Below are 25041 nucleotides of genomic sequence, written 5' to 3'. Positions count from 1 at the left end.
CCATGTGTTGTCCGCTCAATATCTTTTGACCCCTTTGCTTGATAACAACCAAACTTGGTACAGGGGTTGCCCCTGGAGAGTAGATGATCCTTATTGATTTCCAGGTCACATGGTCAAAGGTCAAGGTTCAAACTGGACATAGTAATATACTGTCCACTCAATATCTTGAGAACCCTTTGCTTGATAGACATCAAACTTGGTACACTGGTATTTCTTCAGGAGAAGATGACCCCTATTGATTTTGAGGTCACATGGTCAAAGGTCAAGGGTCACACTGGACATAGGAATATACTGTCCATTCAATATCTTGAGAACCCTTTGCTTGACAGACATCAAACTTAGTACACTGGTGTATATTCAGGAGAAGGCCAAGGGTCACGTCAAGTAATCCGGTTCACTTACCAACGCAATTGTCTGTTGACTGTTGTGCATTACGAGCGCTTGCTTTAGATACTGACATAACATTGTCCTGATACAATTTCCTAATAACTGAGATAGGAAAATTTTACGAAGTTTGGATATCAGCTGCTGACAACTTCTCTCTTGTGGTTGCTGCTGGCTAGTTCAAATAATTTGACGTGTCTAGTGCTTTGCCCGAAGTTCTCTGTCTTCTAGAAGCTCTTCTGGAGGCCATTTCTAATAAATAAATAAGCCTGGCTTACACAAAAAGTTACATAGGCCTAGTTAGATTTCACACATAGGAAAGTTCCAGGACGCAATTGTACGCAATGAACCCGTAAATTATAAGTTTAACACCTCCTGTAAATAATACACAAGGAATCGTACACTGATGACCACTTTTTTAAAGAGAATAATACAGATTTTTAATGAGGAAATAATAGTTTTAAGTATAGACGCTGTCCAAGATCTATCTTTGAGAGATCACGTGACCATTGACCATTAGATTGACAGGAACTGGTCAAGTCAACCAATTAACATAATACTCCTCTATGCTTATGTTCTCGATAACAATTGGAGCCAAGGATAATAGTAGATATTCTAACCCTACACAGACAGGATAAAGTAAGCTAATATCCAAAATAAACTACACTTAATGTTTATTAAGTTACAATTTCGAAAGATAGTTACATTTAATAGAAAAAACATCTCATGGGCATTTAGTATTTTGTGAACTTGTTGTTTGTAGGTAATACCCCTGTCACAGTGTAGTGGGGTCCTGGAGTGGTGTGAAGGTACGCTGCCTTTGGGAATGTACTTAATCGGAGATAAAGATGAATCTAAGGGAGCCCACAAAAGATTCAGATCCCATGACACTGGAGCCAGAGCCAGCAGGGACAAGATGGCAGTATGTTTCTTTCTTACAGGCTATAGAATATTGCATTTTAAAGCCTTTTAACATTCATTTTGATTCAATCTTCATCAAATTGATTGATTGATTGAATATTGTTAAATCCTTCTCAAGAATTTTTAATACCCATATATGGAGATGTTACCATTGCCGGTGAAGGGCTGCAAAATTTCGGCCTATGCTTGGCACCTACAGCCTTTGAGCAGGGAGGGATTTTTATCGTGCCACACCTGCTGTGACACGGAACCTCGGTTTTGCAGTCTCATCCGAAGGACTGCCCCATTTAGTCACTTCTTATGACAAGCATGGGTTACTGAGGACTTATTCTAATCTGGATCCCCACGGAACTCATACAATTGAAAATAGGCGTATGTTGTAATACTAAGGCCAAATAAAATAATGTGTGTAGTTCCGATTACACTCCCTTAACCCCCTTCCCCACAATCACGCACTTTAAGCATATACCTTTGCCCCACAATCATGCACTTTAATGCATATACCATTGCCCCACAATCACGCACTTTCAATGCGCATTTGTTTTTACTGTGTTTTATCGTTGATACAGCGAGAAGTGTTATTTTTTTTTAATATCTTGGGTTGTAAGACAAAATAATGATAAAATGAGCGATTTACCAGATTTATTTGATAGTTCCAACTGTAGCAAAGAGATAGGTTAGGGGATACACTACTGCAACACAGCTGCATTGTTTACTGACGGTAAAATCTAACGCGGTATTGTAGAGGAATTATTCATGTTTGGTTTTATTATTTTATTTGATTATTTCAATTTATTATAAATCTACAGGGTTATGAATATTAGTGATCGTCAAGAAGATGATCATTTTATTTTAAAGTAGCATCAGAAAGAGGGGGGGGGGGATGTTTAAAAATCTAACACAAATTACAATTACACCATGAATTTCGTGGTATGCATAAGTTATGTATATCAAACAAAGTATAGTCAGGAATGATGTGGCATATTTATAATTGTGAAGAACTAATTTCAGTTTTAAACTTTTCAAGTTACTGTCCAGAAACCATATTTGTCTGAAGTTTTCAATCTATTTTTGGTCACTGTGACCTTGACCTTTGACCTTTTTTCTCCAAAATCAATAGGGGCCTTGCTTTGCTGGTACCCAACAATATAACCAAGTTTCATTTGATTCAAATTAAAACAATTCAAGTTATTCTCCGGAAACTAATTTTTTTTTGGAATTTTAAATCTATTTTCAGTCACTGTGACCTTGACCTTTGACCCATTTTCTCCAAAATCAATAGGAGTCTTCCTTACCTGGTACATAACAATATCTTCAAGTATCATTTGAATCGGATTTAAACTTTCTGAGTTATCCGGAAACCAAATATTTCTGAAATTTTCATTCTATATTCGGTGACCTTGACCTTTGACCTTTTTTCTCCAAAATCAATAGGGGTCTTCCTTACCTAGTACCGAACAATATATCAAAGTTTCATTTGATTCAGATTTAAACTTTCTAAGTTATCATCCGGAAACCAAATTTTTCTGAAATTTTCATTCTATTTTCAGTCACTGTGACCTTGACCTTTGACAATTTTTCTCCAAAATCAATAGGGATCCTCCTTACCTGGTACCCAACAATATATCAAAGTTTCATTTGATTAGATTGTAAACTTTCCGAGTTATCATCCAGAAACCAATTGTTGCTGCCCGCATCACCAAGCCAATAGCCGAGTTCAACTTCGTTGCAACTCGGCTAAAAATGGGGAAACTATTTTTTTTACAAACATATGTATATGTATTCTCCTGCGAGGTTGACACAACAACATACTTATTTTAAATGAGAGAGGAAATGTGTGTACATTTTCAATTTGGTCATTTGTAGTGTTGATAAAGAGACCCTAGTCAAAACCGTGCCTTTCAAAACTCGGACGCACAGATTACGCAACCTTATTAAATCATATTACACGAAAATTTACCGAAACAAATGAAGTCAGTAATGGACACGAAATCTAACATTTTATAAGATTTTAAATTAAGTATATATATAAGGGGCGAGATTTAAAGATCGATGTCGGATAAAAATCTAAATTCAAATAGTTAGGGGAAGGGGAGATGAAAACTTCCGTAAGTTTCTGTCATCAGACATCGATTACATATTAGTGGAAAGAAAAAAAACAAGTGTCTGGTAAAAACTACATGATAATATCACATTTTAATGAACATTTTAAAATAGTTTTAATGTACACTTTCTTTTGTGAATAAACAGTGGAAAAGGTATACATAGTGTTATTATACCCCCCGAACGAAGTTCTGGGGGGTATATAGGAATCACTCTGTCTGTCTGTCTGTCTGTCCGTCCGTCTGTCTGTCTGTGCAGATTCGTGTCCGGGCCATAACTTCTTTGTTCTTTGACTTAGGCATACCATATTTGGCACACAGGTAGATCACCATGAGACGATGTGTCAAGTACCTTCATGACCTCTATATGACCTTGACCCTTGACCTCAAGGTCAAAATTAAAGGTTTTTTACAATGGATTCGTGTCCGGGCCATAACTTCTTTGTTCTTTGACATAGGCATACCATATTTGACACATGAATGTATCACCATGAGATGATGTGTCATGTACCTTCATGACCTCCATATTTCATGGCAAGACCTTACATTTCATACCATGATTTTTTCATGACCCTTTAGGGCAAGTTTGGGACCACCAGTATGGGGTTGAAAATTTTCATGAGAATAAGGATTGAAAAAGTCTTTCAAAAATCACAATAGCTGAGCAAGGCCAAAGTGACTCAGATGAGCGATATGGCTGATGGGCCTCTTGTTATATGCACTTCAAGGTGAAGATTTTGTCCTTTATTGAATTTTCATACTTTCAGGAAACAGTGGGAGCTTCCATGAAAGTTAAATTAAAGAATTTCCTTGAAATTTGTTCCAAATTTCAACCAGTGATGAGATACTTCTTCATGGAGAAGTTTTCACAGCCTTCAGTGTGGTTTGAACGTCGACTTGCATACACAAAGAGTGTGTCTACCACTTCTATTGGTAAGATTAGTACAAAATATAGTACATATATTCTGAATTGTTTTCTAATACATTATTGCATGGAAAACCATTGAATTGTACGTGATTAAATGCATCTTTGGACATTTTCTATCTCATAGTTGGATACATCCTTGGGCTGGGGGACAGGCATATGCAGAACATTTTGATTGATACAGACTCTGCTGAGCTTGTGCATATAGATTTAGGTATGTTGTCTGATTTTAAAAACATTTTAATGAACTGTTTCCACAATAAAATTATAGTCATTTTTTTTGTTAACTATTCAACATGTGATGGTGCTATGAAAGTTATGTATACAGAAGCAAATTGTATGGGTTTTGCATATATTATATGTGTTTTTCCCTGTAAAAGAAATAAAGAGAGGTTGTGCCATTGTGTTTGCGTATAAAAGATTGTAGGACTGATTTCGGAATGGGTCAGGTTCAACCTCCATATTTTTTTTACTTTTTGAGGTTATATAAATAAACCACCATTTGTGCACTGCTTGTGGACATTTTCAGTGTTCAGTTAAGGCTTCCCGAGAACAATTACGGTGCTGTATAGAAATGTACCTCAGTGCACTTTGCACCATAAATTATGATGTCACTATAAAAAAATATGTCACAACGTACAAGTTCTTATTGTTGTATAGCAGGGAAAATGTCATAATAGTATGCAGTTATTTGCTACCGTTATCAAGTGATAAGCAGTATACATGAAAAATTTTCTTTTCAAATGCATATCATATATTATTTCCTTTTCATTTCCAATCACTTTGCATTTATCATACAGTACTCCCTCAATATATTGCCCCCCGTTTAATGCCACCCCCACTTATTGCCTGAAAATCCTAAAGAACAGATTTCCTCCCATGTTAACACCCCCGTTATAAACAATCAACCAGAAGAGTACAGTTTAAAAAAAAATTTATTAGGTCTTTACAACCCCAAACATCACTACATATAAACAATGCTGCCATATAATGTTGTACATATACACATACTACAACTACGATAACTAATAATTTGGCGTCTTGGGGGCTACTCATTCCTTTCTTAACAATCTATTATTAATAACAATATCTGGCTTGATCCTATCATCAAAACTGTCTGAAGTAAAAGAGTAAACAACCCTGCCTAGGGTCAATATACGCAGACTGCACTCTGGGCTGATCCCAGGAGTGTATGCCTGGGGCTGATCCCAGCAGACATCACAGAACAAGTGAACCATGCCCGGGGCTGATCCCAGCAGGCATCAAGGAAAGTGAACCACGCCCGGGGCTGATCCCAGCAGGCATCAAAGAATGAGCGGACCATGCCCGGGGCCGATCCCAGCAGGCATCAAAGAAAGTGACCCATGCCCGGGGCTGATCCCAGCAGGCAACGAAAGGGAACGAGTACTCTGAGCTGAACCCAGGAGCGATAACGTATTCCTGGGACTGATTCCCAGTAGGCTTAAAACTCTGTTAGTCTAAGAAAACACTACCTACTAGTCAAATTCTATTAAAAATTTAACAACCTACCTGTGTACAATAAGTTATATGTGATGATAAAACTGTGGTATATACCGTAATAAGCAAAACCAAACATAGACTTCGGGGTAGAATTCCCCTGGAATGAATGCCAAATGAACGAAGGAATGAGTGAAGCCCCCAAGGATATAGGTTACGAGACATTTTTTTAATGGATTGTTGACAAAAATTGTTTTAGTTTTTTAAACTAGTAAACCTTTTGAGATTTAAAAATACAAAGTTGATGAGCTTTTTTAAGAACCTCAGAATCAGTTCTGATATGTCTCACATAACAGTCAGATGTCCATCTACCTTAGTCTTTGATAATGTGGTCTTCCACCCCCGCTGTGGCAGCTCCTATTCTAAAGGAGTGACCTGCATATTTTGTGTCATTCAGGCCAACTTGCATGGGTAAAGATCTCAGATGCTGTATAAATGTATCCCTAAGCATCGGTACATGGTTAAATTCATCAGTAATAAACAATGGTGACTGAGGATAGCATGGCAAAGAATTTCTAAATTGCAGATATGAACGCATGATATGTACAGGTTTGAAAACATCATTTTCATAAATAGTAATATTTACACCTCGTGAAAATGGATCTGTTTTTGAAGTTCTCAACTTTACCACATTAAAATCATTTCCCAAACTGACATCAGTAACTTGTAAAAAAAATGTACAGAATTGGCCTTTTGACAAGTAATTTCTCCACATCTAAGAAACCCAAATTATGCACATGAAAACATACATTTCAACATAAGATCTACAAAGGGAGAAAAAGCTCCTTTGTCCAGTACTTGCCACAATTGCTTTAAAATATCAGCTGTAATAGGTAGGCGCTTCATGGTAACATTGTTTTGAGATCTTTTTACACCACGTAACACATAATTAAGCTGATCACAGGCTTTCAAAATATCACCATGACCTGCTCGTATGTAATAAAACCTAATACCAGCTAAATATAACTTAATTGTTTCGTATTTCAGTTTTAAAACAGATTTACAGTGTGTGACAAAGTACACTAACAAGCTCTCGTTTACCACAGGAAGACAATTAGACAGAAACGTAATCCCACTCATGCATACAAAAGACAGAAAACACTGTAAAGCTGAGCTGTACGTTCGCCTGGTTGAACTGCATAAGGAAGAGTCCCACAAATGCTCGAGATGATCCTTTAGTTCTTTAGCAACTCTGAATGATGTAGGCAGGGAGTTGGTGTCAAATCTGCCTCTGGCGCAAGCATTCGGAATCTCTTCATCTGATAACGAGAAATAGAGTCTGCAATAGTATTTTTTACACCTTCAATATGTATAGCATGAATAACATAGTGGTTGCATGCTGCATGGAAAGTGAGAGTTCGCATTAATTTCATGATGCTTTTGACTTTCAATCTTCATTTCCTTATAATGTCAACTGTTGATTGATTATCACAGTGAAAAAGAATGCGTTTCCTAGGCCAGGCATGACCCCATATAAGACAAGCCATAACAATGGGGTAAAGCTCGAAGAATGCCATAGATGTATGCTCTTTAGAAAGGTCAACCGGAAATTCTCCTTGAAACCACTTGTTTTGATAGAAACCTCCGAAAGCTGTAGGGGTAGCATCTGTGAATAAATGCATGTCTGCTGCTTCTGTAACATAATCATCAATGAAGAAGGACACTTCATTCCAAGAATGCAAGAAATCTGACCACATAGTAAGATCTGCTCTACACATACTGTCTAATCACACATGGTAATACAATTGCTCAACGGTGGTAGACAATGCTATGAGGTGCGAAATGAAAGATCGGCCCGGCAGGACAACTCTGCATGCGAAGTTAAGATGTCCTAACAGACTCAGCAATTCTCTTTTGGTGCAAGATTTGCGACGTTTGAAAGAATTGACAATATCTAAAATCCGTTCAATTTTTTCTCGAGGTAAACGTGCTTCCATCCGTATTGAATCCAGATAATTATATTCCAAGGTATTCTAGTTCTGTACTTGGTCCTTCTGTTTTCTTCTCTGAAAGTGTTCTGAAGAAAGTAAGGAATTTGTCCATAAGTGTATGGGCCTCACAATTGGCGATACCACCACCAAGAAGTCATCCAAGAGATGGAGAACGTTCGGTATGTTGTACTTGTGTTCTGCGATCCAACACACGGCTGATGAAAGAGAGTCAAAAAATTTCATACTAGATCTACTGCCAAATACTAGACGTATATAGAAATAATAACTTCTGTTCCACTTGATTCCATGATAGGGCCACAATTTGTATGCTATGGGCATAATCTTGAATGCATCAGTGATGTCTGTCTTAATGAGCAATGCTCCTTCTCCAAATCTTTTAATAAGTTGTATAGCATCATCCATAGTTACATAACTGAGAGAAAATTCTGACTTGTAGATAAGATTATTTAGGCTGGGGTTGTCTTTATCATTGTGTGGTGCTGACATATCTACAATGAGACGTTTCTTCTTTGAGTATTTACTCTCTGCTATACCAATGGGATTAATGCGATAGTGTTCGAAAGGAATTTCATCAAATGGTCCATATAAATAACCCATGGAAAGTTCTTTTTTTACAAGTTCTGTAACACTGTCTGAATTTAATAAAGCTGATCTCAAATTTTTACATTCATGTACTGTCTTGGGAAGATGTAGGAAACCAGTATGAAAGCCAAATTTAAGGCCATTGAGTAGGTAATCTGTAAACTGATGATCAGGGTGGTCCGACAGAAGAGATTGTATTATGTCAGTGTTTACTGGTGTGGAAATTTCTATACTGTAGTTTTCTCTTACATCTTTTGATGGTTGTGAGCCCCAGCTATGTGGGGCACACTCAAGTTTTTTGTGTAGGTACAATTCTGTTTCGAATGGTCCCCTTTACACTCACTGCATAGGTGTGCATTGCGACATCTGGGTAATTGGCAACCCCTTAAACCATTGAAATTATTACAAATTTCTTTTCCTTCATGAAACTGCCTTTTCCTTCCATAAGAGTCCATGTCACTATTTTGTTTTTCTCCAGCAGGCCCATATAATGGACAAAACCCAGATAGATGCAAAGTACTGTAATGTATTTTACTTTATTTTTGTATGGGATGCCCTAATTCAATTGAGTGCTGTTGTGGTCCTTCTGATATTGGTGCTGTGTAACTTCTCTGTGGGTCACTTTAGATCATATTACAATTTTGATCCATTTCGACCTCTCTTGCAGGAGTTTTGCCACTTTATTTGATGAGTACATGGGTACATAATTTGTTCGTCTAACTCCTCCCACAGTTTTCAAGTGAGGACTTTCCTATTTCATGGTGTGTTTATGAGTATTTAAGATGTGCATATGGCAAGGATTTTAATTTTTGAGAAATTTATATGTTGTTGGACTTGGTGAGGTTTGAGGAAATGTTACATATAAGACTTCTCTCACAGTCTTAGTGTAAATAATTTCTCTCACAGTCTTAGTGTAAATAATTTCAAGATTTGGATATTGCAATTATTTTGATTCCCAATAATTTTCTTATTTTTCTTTAAGTTTGAAAAAATTACAGGTTGTTGAACTTAGTCAATTTTGGGGGAAATATTTTACACATTACACACAGCTAGAGCTCTTGGTTTGTCTATTTACCTCCTGTCACAGTTTTTAAGCTGGGATAAGAAAGTATGTCACAGCTTGATGATATCTAATACTACCTAAGAAAAATTCTACAACTCGTGGTATCTTCACCATGTTTGCTAATGATAGAAAACGATCTCAATCAGAAAAAACTGTACATGAGCTTGTGATGGGCATATTATATACCGTTTCTGATACTCTTGTATTTGTAGGAATTGCATTTGAACAAGGGCGAATTTTGCCCACCCCTGAGACTGTCCCTTTCCGACTGACCAGGGATATCGTTGATGGAATGGGAGTTTGTGGAGTAGAAGGAACATTCAGAAGGTGCATAAAACTGGAAATTTTGTTGTTCAGCCATTTTTAGCCAACCAGAGCCAAAGGCTCACATCTGATCAAAATTTGTTGTCTGTTGTTTTTGTCATCATTGTAATCTTTTCACAATTTCATCTTTTCTAGAATCACTGGGCCTATTTCAACTAATCTTGGCACAGAGCATCCTTGGGTAAAGGAGATTTAAGTTTGCCCCCTTCTAAGAAATGGCAAAGTAAAAGGCAGTTATTAAGCAGTTTCTTAACCATAACAGTTAACCAATCTTGGCAGTTGTTAAACAGTTTCTAGTCTTTCTCTGTACTGCTAAGAGCAATGTATTTACACTCAATAAAATAGACAGTTTTATAAACCTTACCACTTCATAAGCAGTTTTCCACAGTTCCTTAGCAGTTTATAAGCAGTTAATTTGGCAATTTATAAGCAGTTCATTAGAAGTTCAGTTTTTTATAGCATTTACTGTAGAGGAGAACTGCTCTCATTATTATCACTGTTTAATAAATGGGTTCAGAAATTTCCATAAAGATCAAAGTACAACATTAATATACATGTATGATATAGGTGGTTTTCCTAAATCCCCGTAAATCATAATTAAACAGAAATGTATCATTTACACACATTTGATAAACAATGCCTGCATCAAGGTCAATATTCAACATTCATTGTGCAATAACAACATGGCTATTATTACAATATTCTACAAAAGAAGTCGCCTACAATACTTAAGAAATGAACATCACTTTTGAGCTGTACTTGGTCAATATGTACAGATTTGGATTTGAGGCAAATTATGTGAATCGCACTAGCGATTCACAGAAAATATACATCAAATCCAAATCCGTTCATATTGGGGTTTGCTTATTGGAACAACATCCTGGAATATGAACTTGCACATCAAAATATAGTGCACATGAAATGAACAAAATGCATTGTTAATTCAACTTTTTTCAAATTTTGGTTGTCAACATTAAATGAGTTATATTTTTAATGTTTAACAACAAAAATGAAAAATATTTTTATCAAAAATTGTGAACCAGTCCCTTTAAAGGGACTGGTTCACATTTTTCGAAAGAAAATTTTTTCAGTTTTAATGTTAAAAATATAACTCATTTAATGTTGACAACCAAAATTTGGACCGTCTGAATGCAAGGATAAGAGCAATATTTTAGCTTCGATTCTGTGTTATGTAAACAAAGACTCGAGTCTTTTTATGTAAACAAATAAACCATTACCTAAAGTATACTTGAAATGTGATATATATAATGAACTTGGATTAATATCCATTCATTTTGAAAACTTCGTAAACAATAACACACTTCAATCTTTGTTTTCAAAACAAATAATAAACTCTCTATAATGAGCTTCTGTCATGATGAATAACCTTAATGTTTTTTGTGAAACCTTCTAAACATAGTACGTCTTCATATGAGTGAAATATTCTCGAGAGGGACGTAAAACAATCAATCTAAACATAGTACACTGTATATTTTGATCATTTAAAGTGAAAAACAAAATTAGGGGTGAAATCAAGAATCAGTCCCTTTAATATATTTCATGGTTAAAGCCCCACATTATCTCTATGATCAATTTGTTCTAAACAATAATAATACTAGAAGTGCTACAAACAAAAATTTTATCATACCTAAGATAAAAGGCAAAGAATCTTCTTGTTTTTTTTACAATGCTATCAAGGATTGGAATAATTTACCTTTTAACAACAGAGTTGGCAACTAAGGAAAGTTTTGAAAAAGCTGTAAAGTCCTTATTAGCCAACAAGGCAAGGGGCATAACCAGATAACATGTCCAATTTTGTTTAAAGGCATAGGGTCTAAGATATTGGTGAAATTTTGCATGTTCCAAAAAGGTGGCGAAATTTAAGATCATAACTAAAAAATCACAAAAAGTTCATCAGAATGTTTACAAACACATTGGATATGATAGTAATTACAAAATAATTCCCTGTTCTCATTTGCCTAAACTGGTACCCTGTTGACTTCACATCTCTTATCTTTGTGTATAGCCACTAATCAGCGGGGTACCAGTTTAATATATTGTCCTCCAGACAAAATTTTTATAAAGGGCTAAAACGTCAAAATGGCTTCAATTTCCAAGCGCTGCAGCTATAGATAACTCAAAATTAATACTACAATTTTGTTTTTTGGAGTTCTTCTTGCAAAATATTATGATGTCATTTTTAAGATAAAAGATAGACCCTATGCCTTTAATACTTACTAGTGGGGTTATTTTATCACTAGAATTTTTTTTATCACTTTAGTATTCTAGTATAAAATATGTCTGAAGCTTGTCATTTTTCAATGCATTGTGCAACTATTAATCAAAACCTGCCAAAATTCCAATTGTTAGTCATGTAATGTTTATTCTTTTTGTCTGTTGATCAAATATATTGTATAAATATAAGGACCCCATTGAAAATAAGCTAATTTAAGCTTTTATGGGTTATCCTTAGGTTAAGATATCATCATTTGTCATGTTATTCATACAGTCACTTGTTATTTAACTTCACAATCATGACATTCTGTGATATTTTATACCTGAATGAAATGAAATGAAGATCGAGGGGCAAATTGTTTTTGTCCTGTCTGTCATTCTGTCTGAAACTTTAACCTTGCTAATAACTTTTGAACAGTAAGTGCTAGAGCTTTGATATTTCACATGAGTATTCCTTGTGACAAGACCTTTCCATGGGCACCAAAATGTTTGACCTTGGAGTTTGACCTACTTTTAAAAAATTTGAGATTGGTCATAAATTCTAAATGGTAAATTTATATTAGAGCTTTCATATTGCACATGAACATTTCTTGTGACAAGATCTTTCTACTGGTACCAAAATATTTGTCCTTGTGACATTGGCCATCTTTGGAATTTGCCATTATCGGGGGGCATTTGTGTTTCACAAACACTTGTTCTGATAGACTTGAACATGCCCTGGTATAGTCTCCGCACAGTATGTAACATTTAATTTGCTCCAAATTTTGGTGAAAGCATCAGACCAAATATCCAGCTGAGCCGAATCTCGAACGAGATTAAGGCCATGTTCAGTTATATTGTGACCCTTTTGGTTAGGTTTGGGCCACAATACAGGTTCAAAAGTTTTCCTTGGAATAAAGATTGGGGGGGGGGGGGGGGGGTCTTTTAAAAATCACAACAGCTGAACAACAGCCGGGCCATGGTGAATTAGATGAGCAATATGAAAGAAACGAAAATCTTTAAAATTGTTTTACTCAAGACCAACTTCGTTCGGGGGGGCGGGGTATATAGGAATCACTCTGTCTGTCTGTGCAGATTCGTGTCCGAGCCATAACTTCTTTGTTCTTTGACATAGGCATACCATATTAGGCACACAGGTGGATCACCATGAGACGATGTGTCGAGTACCTTCATGACCTCTAAATGACCTTGACCTCAAGGTCAAAATTAAAGGTTTTTTACAATGGATTCGTGTCCGGGCCATAACTTCTTTGTTCTTTGACATAGGCATACCATATTTGACACATGAGTGTATCACCATGAGACGATGTGTCAGGTACCTTCATGACCTCCATATGACCTTGACCTCAAGGTCAAAATTAAAGGTTTTTACAATGGATTTGTGTCAGGGCCATGACTTCTTTGTTCTTTGACATAGGCATACCATATTTGACACATGAGTGTATCGCCATGAGACGATGTGTCGGGTACCTTCATGACCTCCATATGACCTTGAACTTTGACTTCAAGGTCAAAATTGATTATAGGGTTTTGACATAGTCATACCATAAGACATGGGTGTATCACCATGAGACTATGTGTCATGTACCTTTATGACCTTGACCTTTGATCTGAAGGTCAAAATTATAGGTTCATACCATGGATTTGTGTTCGGACTATATCTTCCATTTTTTTCTACAAAGGCATACCATATTTTTACACTCAGGAAAGAGGTAATTTATACCTATTAACAACACCCTTTGGGAGATTGGGGTAAGCGGGGGGTATTCTTAGTGAGCATTGCTCACAGTACCTCTTATATTTTGAAATATGCAAGTATCAACAGATGGTGCAGATTCAAGTTCAATCCATGGTGTCCAGAGGTACATTGTCAGAAAGCCATGGCTGATCTCAACTTCAACATAGTGATGAGTAGAAGATGAGATCTGATGATGCCAGGGGTAGATTAGGGCTACAATAGGGGATAAAGATAATTTGTGAGAAGATATAAGAAAAAATCTTAACTATCAGTTTTACATGGGAATATACATAATTTTCTTATCAAGGACCATTGGTTAGATATATTGATATGCAAGCATTCCAATGGAGTTCAGATTTATATTTGACCAGGGTTGATTTAAAAAGGGAATCAAACACTTTCTAGAAATATTTCAACCGTGTTACGTACCAGTCTTCAGTCGTGTTTATCTGTTATAGCAATGTAACGCAAGACTTGCACAAATTAGAAATATTTATACATTGTATTTTCAAGAGCATTATGGCCACATTAAATCGTAATATGTTTACGGTGTGACCATTGAGACGAGCGAAGATCCATACATTACGACTATAGGCAATGCATTCAACGTCGGAAATATGACACGGTTGATGTAAATAGTGCATTGTGACGTCATCATTAGCTGCATTTGTTTTTTCTTTCAAACCAAGCAATCATCAACCATAAGAAGGTATGGGAAAGCTTGTCTGGAATTTAAAATAATTTGTGGTACTTTCCAAACTATTTATTTGTTTTATCTACGGGGTTGTCAGTCAAGTATACCGCAGTGACGGCAACATTTTTCCAGAAGCATTATGGGTAGTCCCCATCATTTTTCAGCTGATGAAGGGCAAACCATGTGACTTAATTGTGTAATCATTGGAGCGAGCAAAGCTCACTATCAATGTGCAGATGTTCTGAATTCTAGTTGGGTTTTTTATGGCCCCTGGGGCCTGAAGTCAGGAATCAAATTTTACATAATACATGAATATAAGGGGGGGGGATCTTCTTTAAAACATCAATGCTATGTTAGTCATATTAATAGAGACATTCCCATGTTGTGTGGATTCAATTTCAGTTCATTTACAGTCCCATAGGGCTAGGTTACCGTTAGGGTCATGATATGAGGTCAAAATTTGTCTTAAGTTAATTTAAAGAGGATCAAAATCTTCTGAAGAACAGCTGGACCAAGGTGATTCAAGTGAGAGTTGTGGCCCAAGGGCCTCTTGTTTATTTAATGACTGGTGTCTTTGCTTGTCTACCTCAAAATTATAAACTGTTCAAATTTCTACATAGATGCTGTGAAAAAACGATGGAAGTAATGCACAACAACCAGGAGGCTTTATTGACCATTCTGGAGGTGTTGCTGTATGACCCCTTGAACCACTGGACTATCTCTCCACAGAAGGCTGCTGCCCTTCAGAGTCGAAGAGACAGGCTGGATACTGAGACATTGGAACTGAATGCCACCAAGGACATTCTGACAGACATTGATGAGGCCAATACAAGTGTGCAACAAGGTTTGTCTTGTATCATGATACAATTTAACTGGGGGTGTATAACAGTCGAGCCTGGACAGTAAAGTAAGCATACAAATTTGCACAATCATCTTAATTTTGAAACACAATGTGAATTCAATGGGATATTCATATATTAAAAAAACCGGAAATGTTTGTCTTTGAAATTTCACAATATTAATTTATTAACTAGCATTAAGAAACAGCAGTGGGGTTGTTGTTTATAATGCAAATCCCATTACTATGCATCAAATAGCCTCCTTCAAAAAAAAATATTCAAGATTGATTTTGGATATCTCGAAGTTTTTTCGAGGTCCCTCAGACTTCGAGATAGAGATATTTTACTGTATGAAAATTATGACGGAAAAGGTTTTTCAAGTATTTATCATGAAGATTAGAGAGAAATACCAGATTCAGGGACACAGAAAGTGACTTTATTAAAATCCTTTAAGTGATAATTTTATTTTAGGATGCCAAGGGGAACATTCATAATATTAAGTTTTAAGGAAGGGGGGGGGGGTCTTGATGAAAATTATGTGAATTAAAAATTGGATGTTTTTTTTCCAACATTAATCTTTTGATCTTACCCTCTATGTTTTTTCAATAGTTGATTTGCCGATGCCCATCATTGTCAAGTACCCAAATGTTACATTATTATCGATACCGGATATTTACAAAACGTCCAACATTTCATAAATAGTGTGTGATTTTTTTTTTCTCATCAAAATTATCGTCTTAAATTATCCATGATATTTACCAAATATTACGGAAATATGACTACCATAAACCATGGAAGAAAGGTAATTTCTGTGCACATGTTTTCATATTATAATCAAAAGAAAATTTGAGCATGCATCTTTCTTTCGTCGTAAAATGAAGTTAAATGAATAAACAGTTTACTTCAAAGCTATGGCATGAAAAACTTGATTAGCTTGCTTTGCGATTTGATTATCTTCAGTGAAACAATATAGTTTTTAGCTGAGTTGCAACGAAGTTGAACTCAGCTATTGCTTTGGTGATGCGGGCGGGCATCAACAATTGGTTTCCCGATGATAACTCGAAAAGTTTACAATCTAATCAAATGAAACTGTGATATATTGTTGGGTACCAGGTAAGGAAGACCCCTATTGATTTTGGAGGGAAATGGTCAAAGGTCAAGGTCACAGTGACCGAAAATAAAATAAAAATTTCAGAAAAATTGGGTTTTCGGATGATAACTCAGAAAGTTTAAATCCGAATCAAATGAAACTTTGATATATTGTTGGGTACCAGGTAAGGAAGACCCCTATTGATTTTGGAGAGAAAAAAGGTCAAGCTCACAGTGACCGAATATAGAATGAAAATTTCAGAAAAATTGGGTTTCCGGATGATAATTCAGAAAGTTAAATCCGAATCAAATGAAACTTTGATATATTGTTGGGTACCAGGTAAGGAAGACCCCTATTGATTTTGGAGAACAAAGGTCAAGGTCACAGTGACCGAATATAGAATGAAAATTTCAGAAATATTTGGTTTCCGGATGATAACTCAGAAAGTTTAAATCCGAATCAAATGATACTTAAAGATATTGTTATGTATCAGGTAAGGAAGACCCCTATTGATTTTGGAGAAAATAGGTCAAAGGTCAAGGTCACAGTGACCGAAAATAGATTTAAAATTCCCAAAAAATTTGGTTTCCGAAGGATAACTCGAAATTTTTTAATTTGAATCAAATGAAACTTAGATATATTGTTGGATACCAGCAAAGCAAGGCCTCTATTGATGTTGGAGAAAAAAGGTCAAGGTCACAGTGACCGAAAATAGATTGAAAACTTCAGACAAATATGGTTTCTGGACAGTAACTCGAAAAGTTTAAAACTGAAATTAGTTCTTCACAATTATAAATATGCCACATCATTCCGGACTTTACAATGTATCCCATGCAACTCGGCTCATGCACCCCTGAGTGCATATATTGATTTTGATATTTTAATTCATTCATTCATCCAATTTTGATTTTTGTCCGGCATACAAAGCTAAAGAAATAGACAAATTAAAAAAAAAAAACGAGCGGTAGAGAAAGAAAAAAAGTTATGAAGATCCCGAGTTTATAATTTTTTATTTTAAAAATTGAACCCTAATGTTGATTAAAAATTGACCCATTGTTGGTAAATTAAAAAACAAATCACTGTTTATTCTGCCAAATCCACGTGTTTTTCACATGTGCATGCACCCCAGGAAATAGCTTCAGTTACCAACATCAAATAGTTCCTAAGTAAACTACAAATTACACAGAAATTCCTAATCAAGATACAAAAATTGAGAGAAAAGAATAAAAGGAAATGAGAAAATCGCACATGTAAGAAAAATTCATTTAAAATATGAAACTACAATACACCAAGTTCATTTTGATTGGACAATTACATGTAACAGTGTGATACCTTAAGGTAGCTCATTACACTAAATTTTTATTTAATGGCTTGTTAATACAACTCTTTAATATGAAGTATGATTTCACCATCGAAAGAGTGATACAAGCTCTCAATTATTTTATATGAATTTTTTTGTGATTTTTCCTGAAATGATGAAAAAGGTGTTTTGTTTGCAAATAAGCTAGAGATTCTAGAGTCCAAATTTCTCAATTTAGTGTAATGAGCTACCTTAATATCTGCCACATGACAAATGGGAATTGCACATTCTTTCAATTTTCTATTAAAAGAAATTCAACTTATAAAACGACATTTAAAGGAAGTGAACATGAAAATGTGACAAAGGGTTTAAATTTGTCATTTTGATGTATTTTATGAATTCTGAAAATCATTAAGATGTAGCTTTCTTTAGTAGGGAGATATTTCATAAAGATTAACTAATCTTTTCAATCCTTGGGAGCTGCCATATTGAAAAAATTATTACCTCCCTGCTGGGTTATCTCTTAGCATCCACTAGAGGGCAACACTGATGCTGATGCCAGTAGGACACATTGTGCATTTTTGGCACATTGTAAGCATCAACGTTAAAATGTCATCAGCAGAAAGTGAATTAAATATGGGATATCAGTTTGAACCTGATGTTACAGAGGAAGAAATTGTTTCTCAGAATAATTTTTCATTACCAGCAATTGATTTTAATGAGAGAGGAATTATGTACATTCATGATCAAGGGGTGTCTTTGTTGTCATGAGTTTGAACATTTTATGTCAGATTACATGGATATACACATAAAGTGTGGTTCTCTAAACCCATATTTTGACATGGTGTGGTCAAGTCCTGTTATAATTGATGCAGCTTACATTTATCCATGGATTTATGTATCCAGAGAGGAAGGGTCTCAGAGGACTTTGATAATAACTTGTTAAACAAGTAAGAAAAACACGAAAATGAAAAATACCTTCTGTATTCACATGTATTAAAATCTAAACATAACATGGCATTTGTGTGTAAATATTTCCAATTACACACACACACACACACGTGATAGAATACAGTAACAATTCTGTTGCAGGCCTGCTATCAAGTTTTATGGCCTACAGACAGTTTATCAACTAGGTCAGACGCGGTCAGCCTCTTGGGGGTAAAAATCAGAGTAGTTTTAATTTACCCTCATTTGTTGTGACATAAATTAAGGGAGTACATATTTCTGAAAGAGCACTGCAATCATAAAGGATTTCTTAAAACCTCAGACTTTGATACAGATTCTGAATAAGTAATTTTTATTAGTGTAAATAAATAATATAACTAAATTGCATCTCCGAAATTTATCTGTGGTCCATGTACATCAATTATTATAAAATATATAATTTATATGCCTATATTGCAGTACTTTTATGACACAGTCACCTTAATTATCTCCAAATATTTTAAAATCTAATAAAATTAATTGATTTGGAATCTTGAAATATAACAGTACTAGTGCTTCTGAGTAAGTTCAGAAGTTGGAGGAGCTGGAGATATTTTGTGGGAGTGTTTTCTTCTTTTTCTTAATGCATTGTAATTAGATTTGATTTCAATTCTTTTTGCTCCAAAACCTTATCCATCAATTCTAATATGAATCCATAAATTTCTGCTGTATAATAGTGACCCAGTCAACAACAGCAATGTGTCTCATCTACGTCAGAGCACAGATGCATACTGGGAAATAATGGATGACCTCCATAAACCTTTAACTTAGAGTGTTTAATTGATCAAATCTAGTAATAGAAACAAGCAAATTAGATTCAGGCCACACTATTTAGTTTCAGGAGGTCTTTTAAGTTTATTATGCAACAAATATTGTTTTCATGTTCACTTCCTTTAAGGAAAATGGACATTATTTTATAATTCCAGTCACATTCCTTTTAATGTATTTTTCACATGGGTAAAAGTGTATGCTATGATTTGTAAATATTGATAAAATATGCATCGTACACCAAGTGCCAAAAATATTTTTAAAAGAATTGATGAAAAATTAAAAGAAAGACTGTTGACAATATATGCATAGGCAATAGCTCACATTGATTGTCTTGTGCGGAAATCCGGCTAAAATTCGCACATTTTTGGCAATAATTGGTAATGACACATGTAGGTTACACTTACTTCCACTGTTAAAACTTAGAATTATCTTTAATTTTCTAGATTTCTTTCTATTCCATTTAGGATCAGATATTTTGAAGTAGTTTTTAGTCCCCTAATGACTAAGTCGAAGGGGACTTTAGGTTTGTGCTCCATTCGTCTGTCTGTCCGTCAGTCCTGCAAATCAGTTTTCCGGACTTTTTTTTTATGTGCTTGCAGATATTCATTTTATATTTGGTACATTGCTTTGTCATAACAAGTTACATATCAAGTTCGAATTTCGTCTCAGTCCATTGATTTTTCACTAAGTTATGTCCCTTGGACTTGGAAAAATAGCCTGAATTATTAGTTTTCCGGACATTTTTAGCTCATCTGAGCAGAAAGCTCAAGTGAGCTTTTCTGATCAAAATTTGTCCGTTGTCTGTCTGCGGCGGTGGTGTCGTTGTCATTGTAAACTTTTCACATTTTCATCTTCTAAAAAAAAACCACTGGGCCAATTATAACCAAACATGGCCAAAAGCATCCTTGGGTGAAGGGCTTTCAAGTTTGTTCAAATGAAGGGTCATGCCCCCTTCAAAGGGGAGATAATCACAAAAATAGGGTGGGGTCATTTAAAAATATTCTCAAGAACCACTGAGCCAGAGCAGCTGAAGTTTTCATGAAAGCATCCTGACATAGTGCAGATTCAAGTTTGTTCAAATCATGGCCCCCGGGGTTAGGTTGGGGCCACAATAGGGGATCAAAAGTTTTACATACAAATATATAGGGAAAATCTTTAAAAATCTTCTTCTCAAGAACCAATGAGCCAGAAGAGCTGAGATTTACATGAAAGCTTCCTGACATAGTGCAAATTCAAGTTTGTTCAAATCATGGTCCCCAGGGGTAGGTTGGGGCCACAATAGGGGATCAAAGTTTTACATGGGAAATTGGGGATAATTAGAAAAAAATCTTTAAAAACCATCCTCTCAAGAACCAATGGGCCAGAGGAGCTGAGATTTACATGAAAGCTTCCTGATATAGTGCAGATTCAAGTTTGTAAAAATTATGGCCTCCAGGGGTAGGTTGGGACCACAATACATGCAAATATATATGGAAAGTCTTCAGATATGGGCCAAGGTAACTCAGGTGAGCGATGTGGCCCTTGGGCCTCTTGTTTTGATGTGCTAGCAGATATTCATTTGATATTTGGTACATTGCTTTGCCATAACAAGTTACAGATCAAGTTCGAATTTCGTCTCGATATGTTGATTTTTCACTAAATTATGGCCCTTGGACTTAGAAAAATAGCATGAATTGTCAGTTTTTCTAACTTTATTGTTGTTTTTGTGCTTATTGATATTCAGTAAATCATGATGATTGCTTTGCCATAATAAGTTACAAATCGATTTTGAAGTTTTCCTGGTCTAGTCATGTACCTGAATAGTAGTTGATTTCCAACCATTCCTATTCTGGGCCAATCTTCCCTTTTACCATAACCTTAGTCTCATAATGAACTTCAAATATTGTTGCAGTCCAATAATTTTTGCCTCTGGTAGAGGACTATGTATTGCTATGCAATACTTTCAGAATGTGTTTTGGGGGGAGGGGGGGGTTGCTTTCCAAGACGTTCATAAACGTCGACGTCATTTGCGGGTTTTTTGTAAGAAACAGCGCTATATTTAACTAACGCTTACAAGAAAACAACGTGATCGAGACATAAGGAAAAATTAATGTGTTCTGCAGGCAATGGCATATTGTGACATCTTATGTATTTAATTTAATCAAATTTGTAGACATGCAGGGTCAATTTTGCTCTTTAACAGTCTCTAGATCTCTAAATTAATGTCTCTAAATTAACGTCTCAAACTTACTCTCTCATTGTGAAGTCCAAACGAATTATAGATTTCATTCATAGTCGGATTATATACAAATTTAAATCATCACAAGATCCCAGTGTAAGATGTAAACTGACCGATTAGTCAATCATATACTCAAGTGCCCACCTCCACAAAGAAGCAGTATATCACCCATGTAAACACCTAATTACCACGACCACACTACCCTCCCGCATAATTTCATTGGCAATTAATGAAACTAAAAAATATGGAATACATGTCCACTAATATAACATCGTTGTATTGTGTTACGTTTCTAAGTAATACATTTACAAAAATGGCGGTTTATAAAATGGCGGATCAAACTTCTGGTCACTTACTTCTGCCCATGCAGCCATTTAAAAGAAAAGCAACACCCGAGAACAAAAATAAAATAAAACAGAATTGTCACATATTTATTGTGATTTTCTTTTGTTGTTCAGGAATTGTATCTGGTTATCATCAACAGTTGTTTTTTTAATCGCATATGTGATAAAACGAGCTCCTCCCACCTTGTTATCACATGGGCGGTACTAACATCAGAATTACACAATAGAAACAAGACGGGGATAATTCAGTTTTTGTGAAGTTACTTTTGCTGTTTTACGGGTACAGCGTGCGTCTATTGATTATGGGCGTTGAAGCAGACAGGAATTTTTATGTAACAGATATACACATACCTGGTGTTTTTTTCCAGTCAGTAATGTTAAATAGTTCTTTCTCTTTCTCTCTCTCTCTCTCTCTATCTCTCTCATTTTATAAAGAGTTTGCTAATGCAAGTCTTAATCCTTTTCCTACTTTAATATTTGTGTTATACATGTTTTCTTAAAACATTTTTTACAAATACATATATAGAATTAAATTCCTGAAAAATTATTATGAAGCCACCTATATGTGATTGATACTGACAGGGATAATCAATTTTCGTTAAGTTAGTTTTGCTGTTTTACGGGTAAAGCGTATTAAATTTTATATACGCATGCATCGTCCGACGATGGCATATGGCAATCTACCTTTGTAAATGAATGTATGGTTCAATAAATGTAAAATGAGAAGCTTTTGAAATATGTGACAAGTCGGTCATCTTCTAGCATCCTCGTAAAATTCACATTCTCAAAGAGACGGGCAGTCCTTCTCTCACTCGTTCGCTCCGCGCACTCGTGACAGAAGGACCGCCCATCTATTTGAAAATGTGAATATTACTTGATACTAGAAGATAACCATTACTAAGCATTCGTTTTACAGGTAGTGTATAACAAAGCCAATGTTCTACAAACACTCTCTCGCTATTATCACACCTGAGAGCACATACAGGTAAAGTTTCCAGTGAATGACAACCAAGGTGACATTGTAGAACAAAAGTTGAAAAGTACATTTTACCACAAAATATACTACAAATATAATGCAAAAAATACTCACCACGGTCAGCTATCCATGCCCAAGTCATAAGTTCCCTAACTAACATTGAATTCTTGAACGAATGCAGATATTAGTCCACTGTGACATTATGTACCCATCTGTCTTACATGACAGCTCTGCTGGGAATGACCCGGACACTATTGTCCGAGCGTCACTGAGGTATTTGCAGAGAATTATGGGTAATTCAAATTTCAAGGGTGTATTCGATATGGCACACTCGTGATTGTTACAGAGATCGAAAGTGAAAAACAATGAAAAAATGTTTTACAGGACCCAATTTCACTTCGAGAGATCGGTAGTAAATTTGCTTAGATATATAGAGAAAAATCGGTACCATGATTTCATTTTGATAGATCGAATTCGAGCCATCGAGAGTCACCTGTACATTCGATTAAGACTTCTCTCAGACAATGAATTTAGAGTTTTGAAATTTTAATGTGTACATAAATCCCTTATTATATTTAATTTTGAAAAATTCTGGCATTTCCAGATTCCCAGGAGAGTGTGAACAAGCTTGCTGAGCGGGTGTTGCTACGACTTCAACAAAAGCTACAAGGATACGAGGAAGGTGTTCAGCTTAGCGTAGCGGGACAAGTGAACAGTATCATTCAAGAGGCCAGAGATCCCAAAAATCTTTGTAGATTGTTTCCAGGCTGGCAACCATACATCTGATTGCAACCTATACTGAAAGCATCACAAGTTATGGGAGTAAATCTCAATACTCTCATTCCACAAAATTTGGATTCCATTGTTTACTACCCAAAACCATGCATTATACAAACCTTTCAAATTTACATGGATGAAATGTGAATCCAAGGATGTTTGTATTGGACTCGTGTTTTTAAAATATGTTCTCAGTGAACATATTTTAGACAGTGAACACATTATGCACAATTAATCAATAATTTATGCACAGGGAAGAAAACTGAAGAATATCAAAACATGAATTTTGTGAGATGTTTTGCAACACTACTAGACTAAGTTATGTTCGTTAAATGAAGTTTGAGAACGTATTATTTTTATTCCATTTCTTATTCTAATGGTGTTTTTAGTGACCAGCAAATTTACTGGTTTTGTTCTATACACTGTGTATATGGTAATTGGTTATTAGCGTGATAAAATTTAGTGAATATTTCATCGTATTTGCTGATTAAAAAATGTGTTTGTGAAACACTGGTGAATGATAGCAAAGTAATTCTGGTACCCAAAGAAAGTCTTGTCACAAGGATTACACATGTGAAATAGGATAGCCCTATCACCTTCCATTCAAAAGTTATGACCAAAGTTTTTGCCACAAACAAAAACTAAATGCTCCCGAATCTCTGATTATGGAGACATAATAATTATATATGACATATAACGTATGTTAACTACCCAATTCTCGTGTTTCAGTATTGCATCATCACCTCACTTTCACTCAGTTATTCATTACATACATCAAAAATGTAATTTTCTTTAAACCTAGTGATAGTTACTTCATGTTTTTACAACGTAATTTCACAAACCATTTAGCCTCCAGTGGCCTTGTATGACCCAGACTGAGATCCACATTTCAACATGCGATGGAGTCTTCTTCACACAATAACTGAAGAGCATACCACTCCTGAAACTAGCTTTTTAGCTCAACTTGCCTGAAAGCTCTTCTGAGCTTTTCTTATCGCCTGTTGTCCATCTGTCTATAAACTTTTTACATTTTTTACTTCTTCTCCAGAACCACTTTGCCAATTTCAACCAAACTTGGCAAAAAGTACCCTTGGGTGAAGGCAGGCTGTCCAATGGCCCTAAAATTCCTTTAAAGAAATCCTTTTTAAAAAATTAAAGTTTTGCTAAAATTCCTGAAAATATGTTCAATTCAAGGGAAAATCCTAGAACAGCCCTAATTTTTTTGTCAATTTTTTATATTTCTTTCCTTCCTACTCTAGCAATTTTGAAATAGTATTCATAATAAATGTGTATGTACGTAG

General features: G+C 35.4%; 1 protein-coding gene across 3 annotated transcripts in view; it reads left to right on the top strand.

The window, feature by feature from the left end:
* Positions 1-25041, top strand: part of LOC125664628 (serine-protein kinase ATM-like) — a 408026-nt gene extending 382985 nt beyond the window's left edge. For 2 of the 3 annotated variants that reach the window (XM_048897448.2, XM_048897449.2), the window contains exons 53-58: positions 1148-1306; positions 4175-4340; positions 4460-4546; positions 9660-9774; positions 15059-15282; positions 23568-25041. In XM_048897448.2, the coding sequence (XP_048753405.2) occupies positions 1148-1306; positions 4175-4340; positions 4460-4546; positions 9660-9774; positions 15059-15282; positions 23568-23749 (933 nt within the window). In that variant the 3' untranslated portion in view covers positions 23750-25041. Of the gene's footprint in view, positions 1-1147; positions 1307-4174; positions 4341-4459; positions 4547-6896; positions 9535-9659; positions 9775-15058; positions 15283-23567 lie in introns of those variants that run through there. The other variant, XM_048897451.2, reaches the window with a different exon arrangement.

This window comes from Ostrea edulis, chromosome 1 (assembly GCF_947568905.1).
Source record: "Ostrea edulis chromosome 1, xbOstEdul1.1, whole genome shotgun sequence".
Lineage (NCBI taxonomy): Eukaryota > Metazoa > Mollusca > Bivalvia > Ostreida > Ostreidae > Ostrea > Ostrea edulis.
This window is presented reverse-complemented; position numbering and strand designations above follow the sequence as displayed.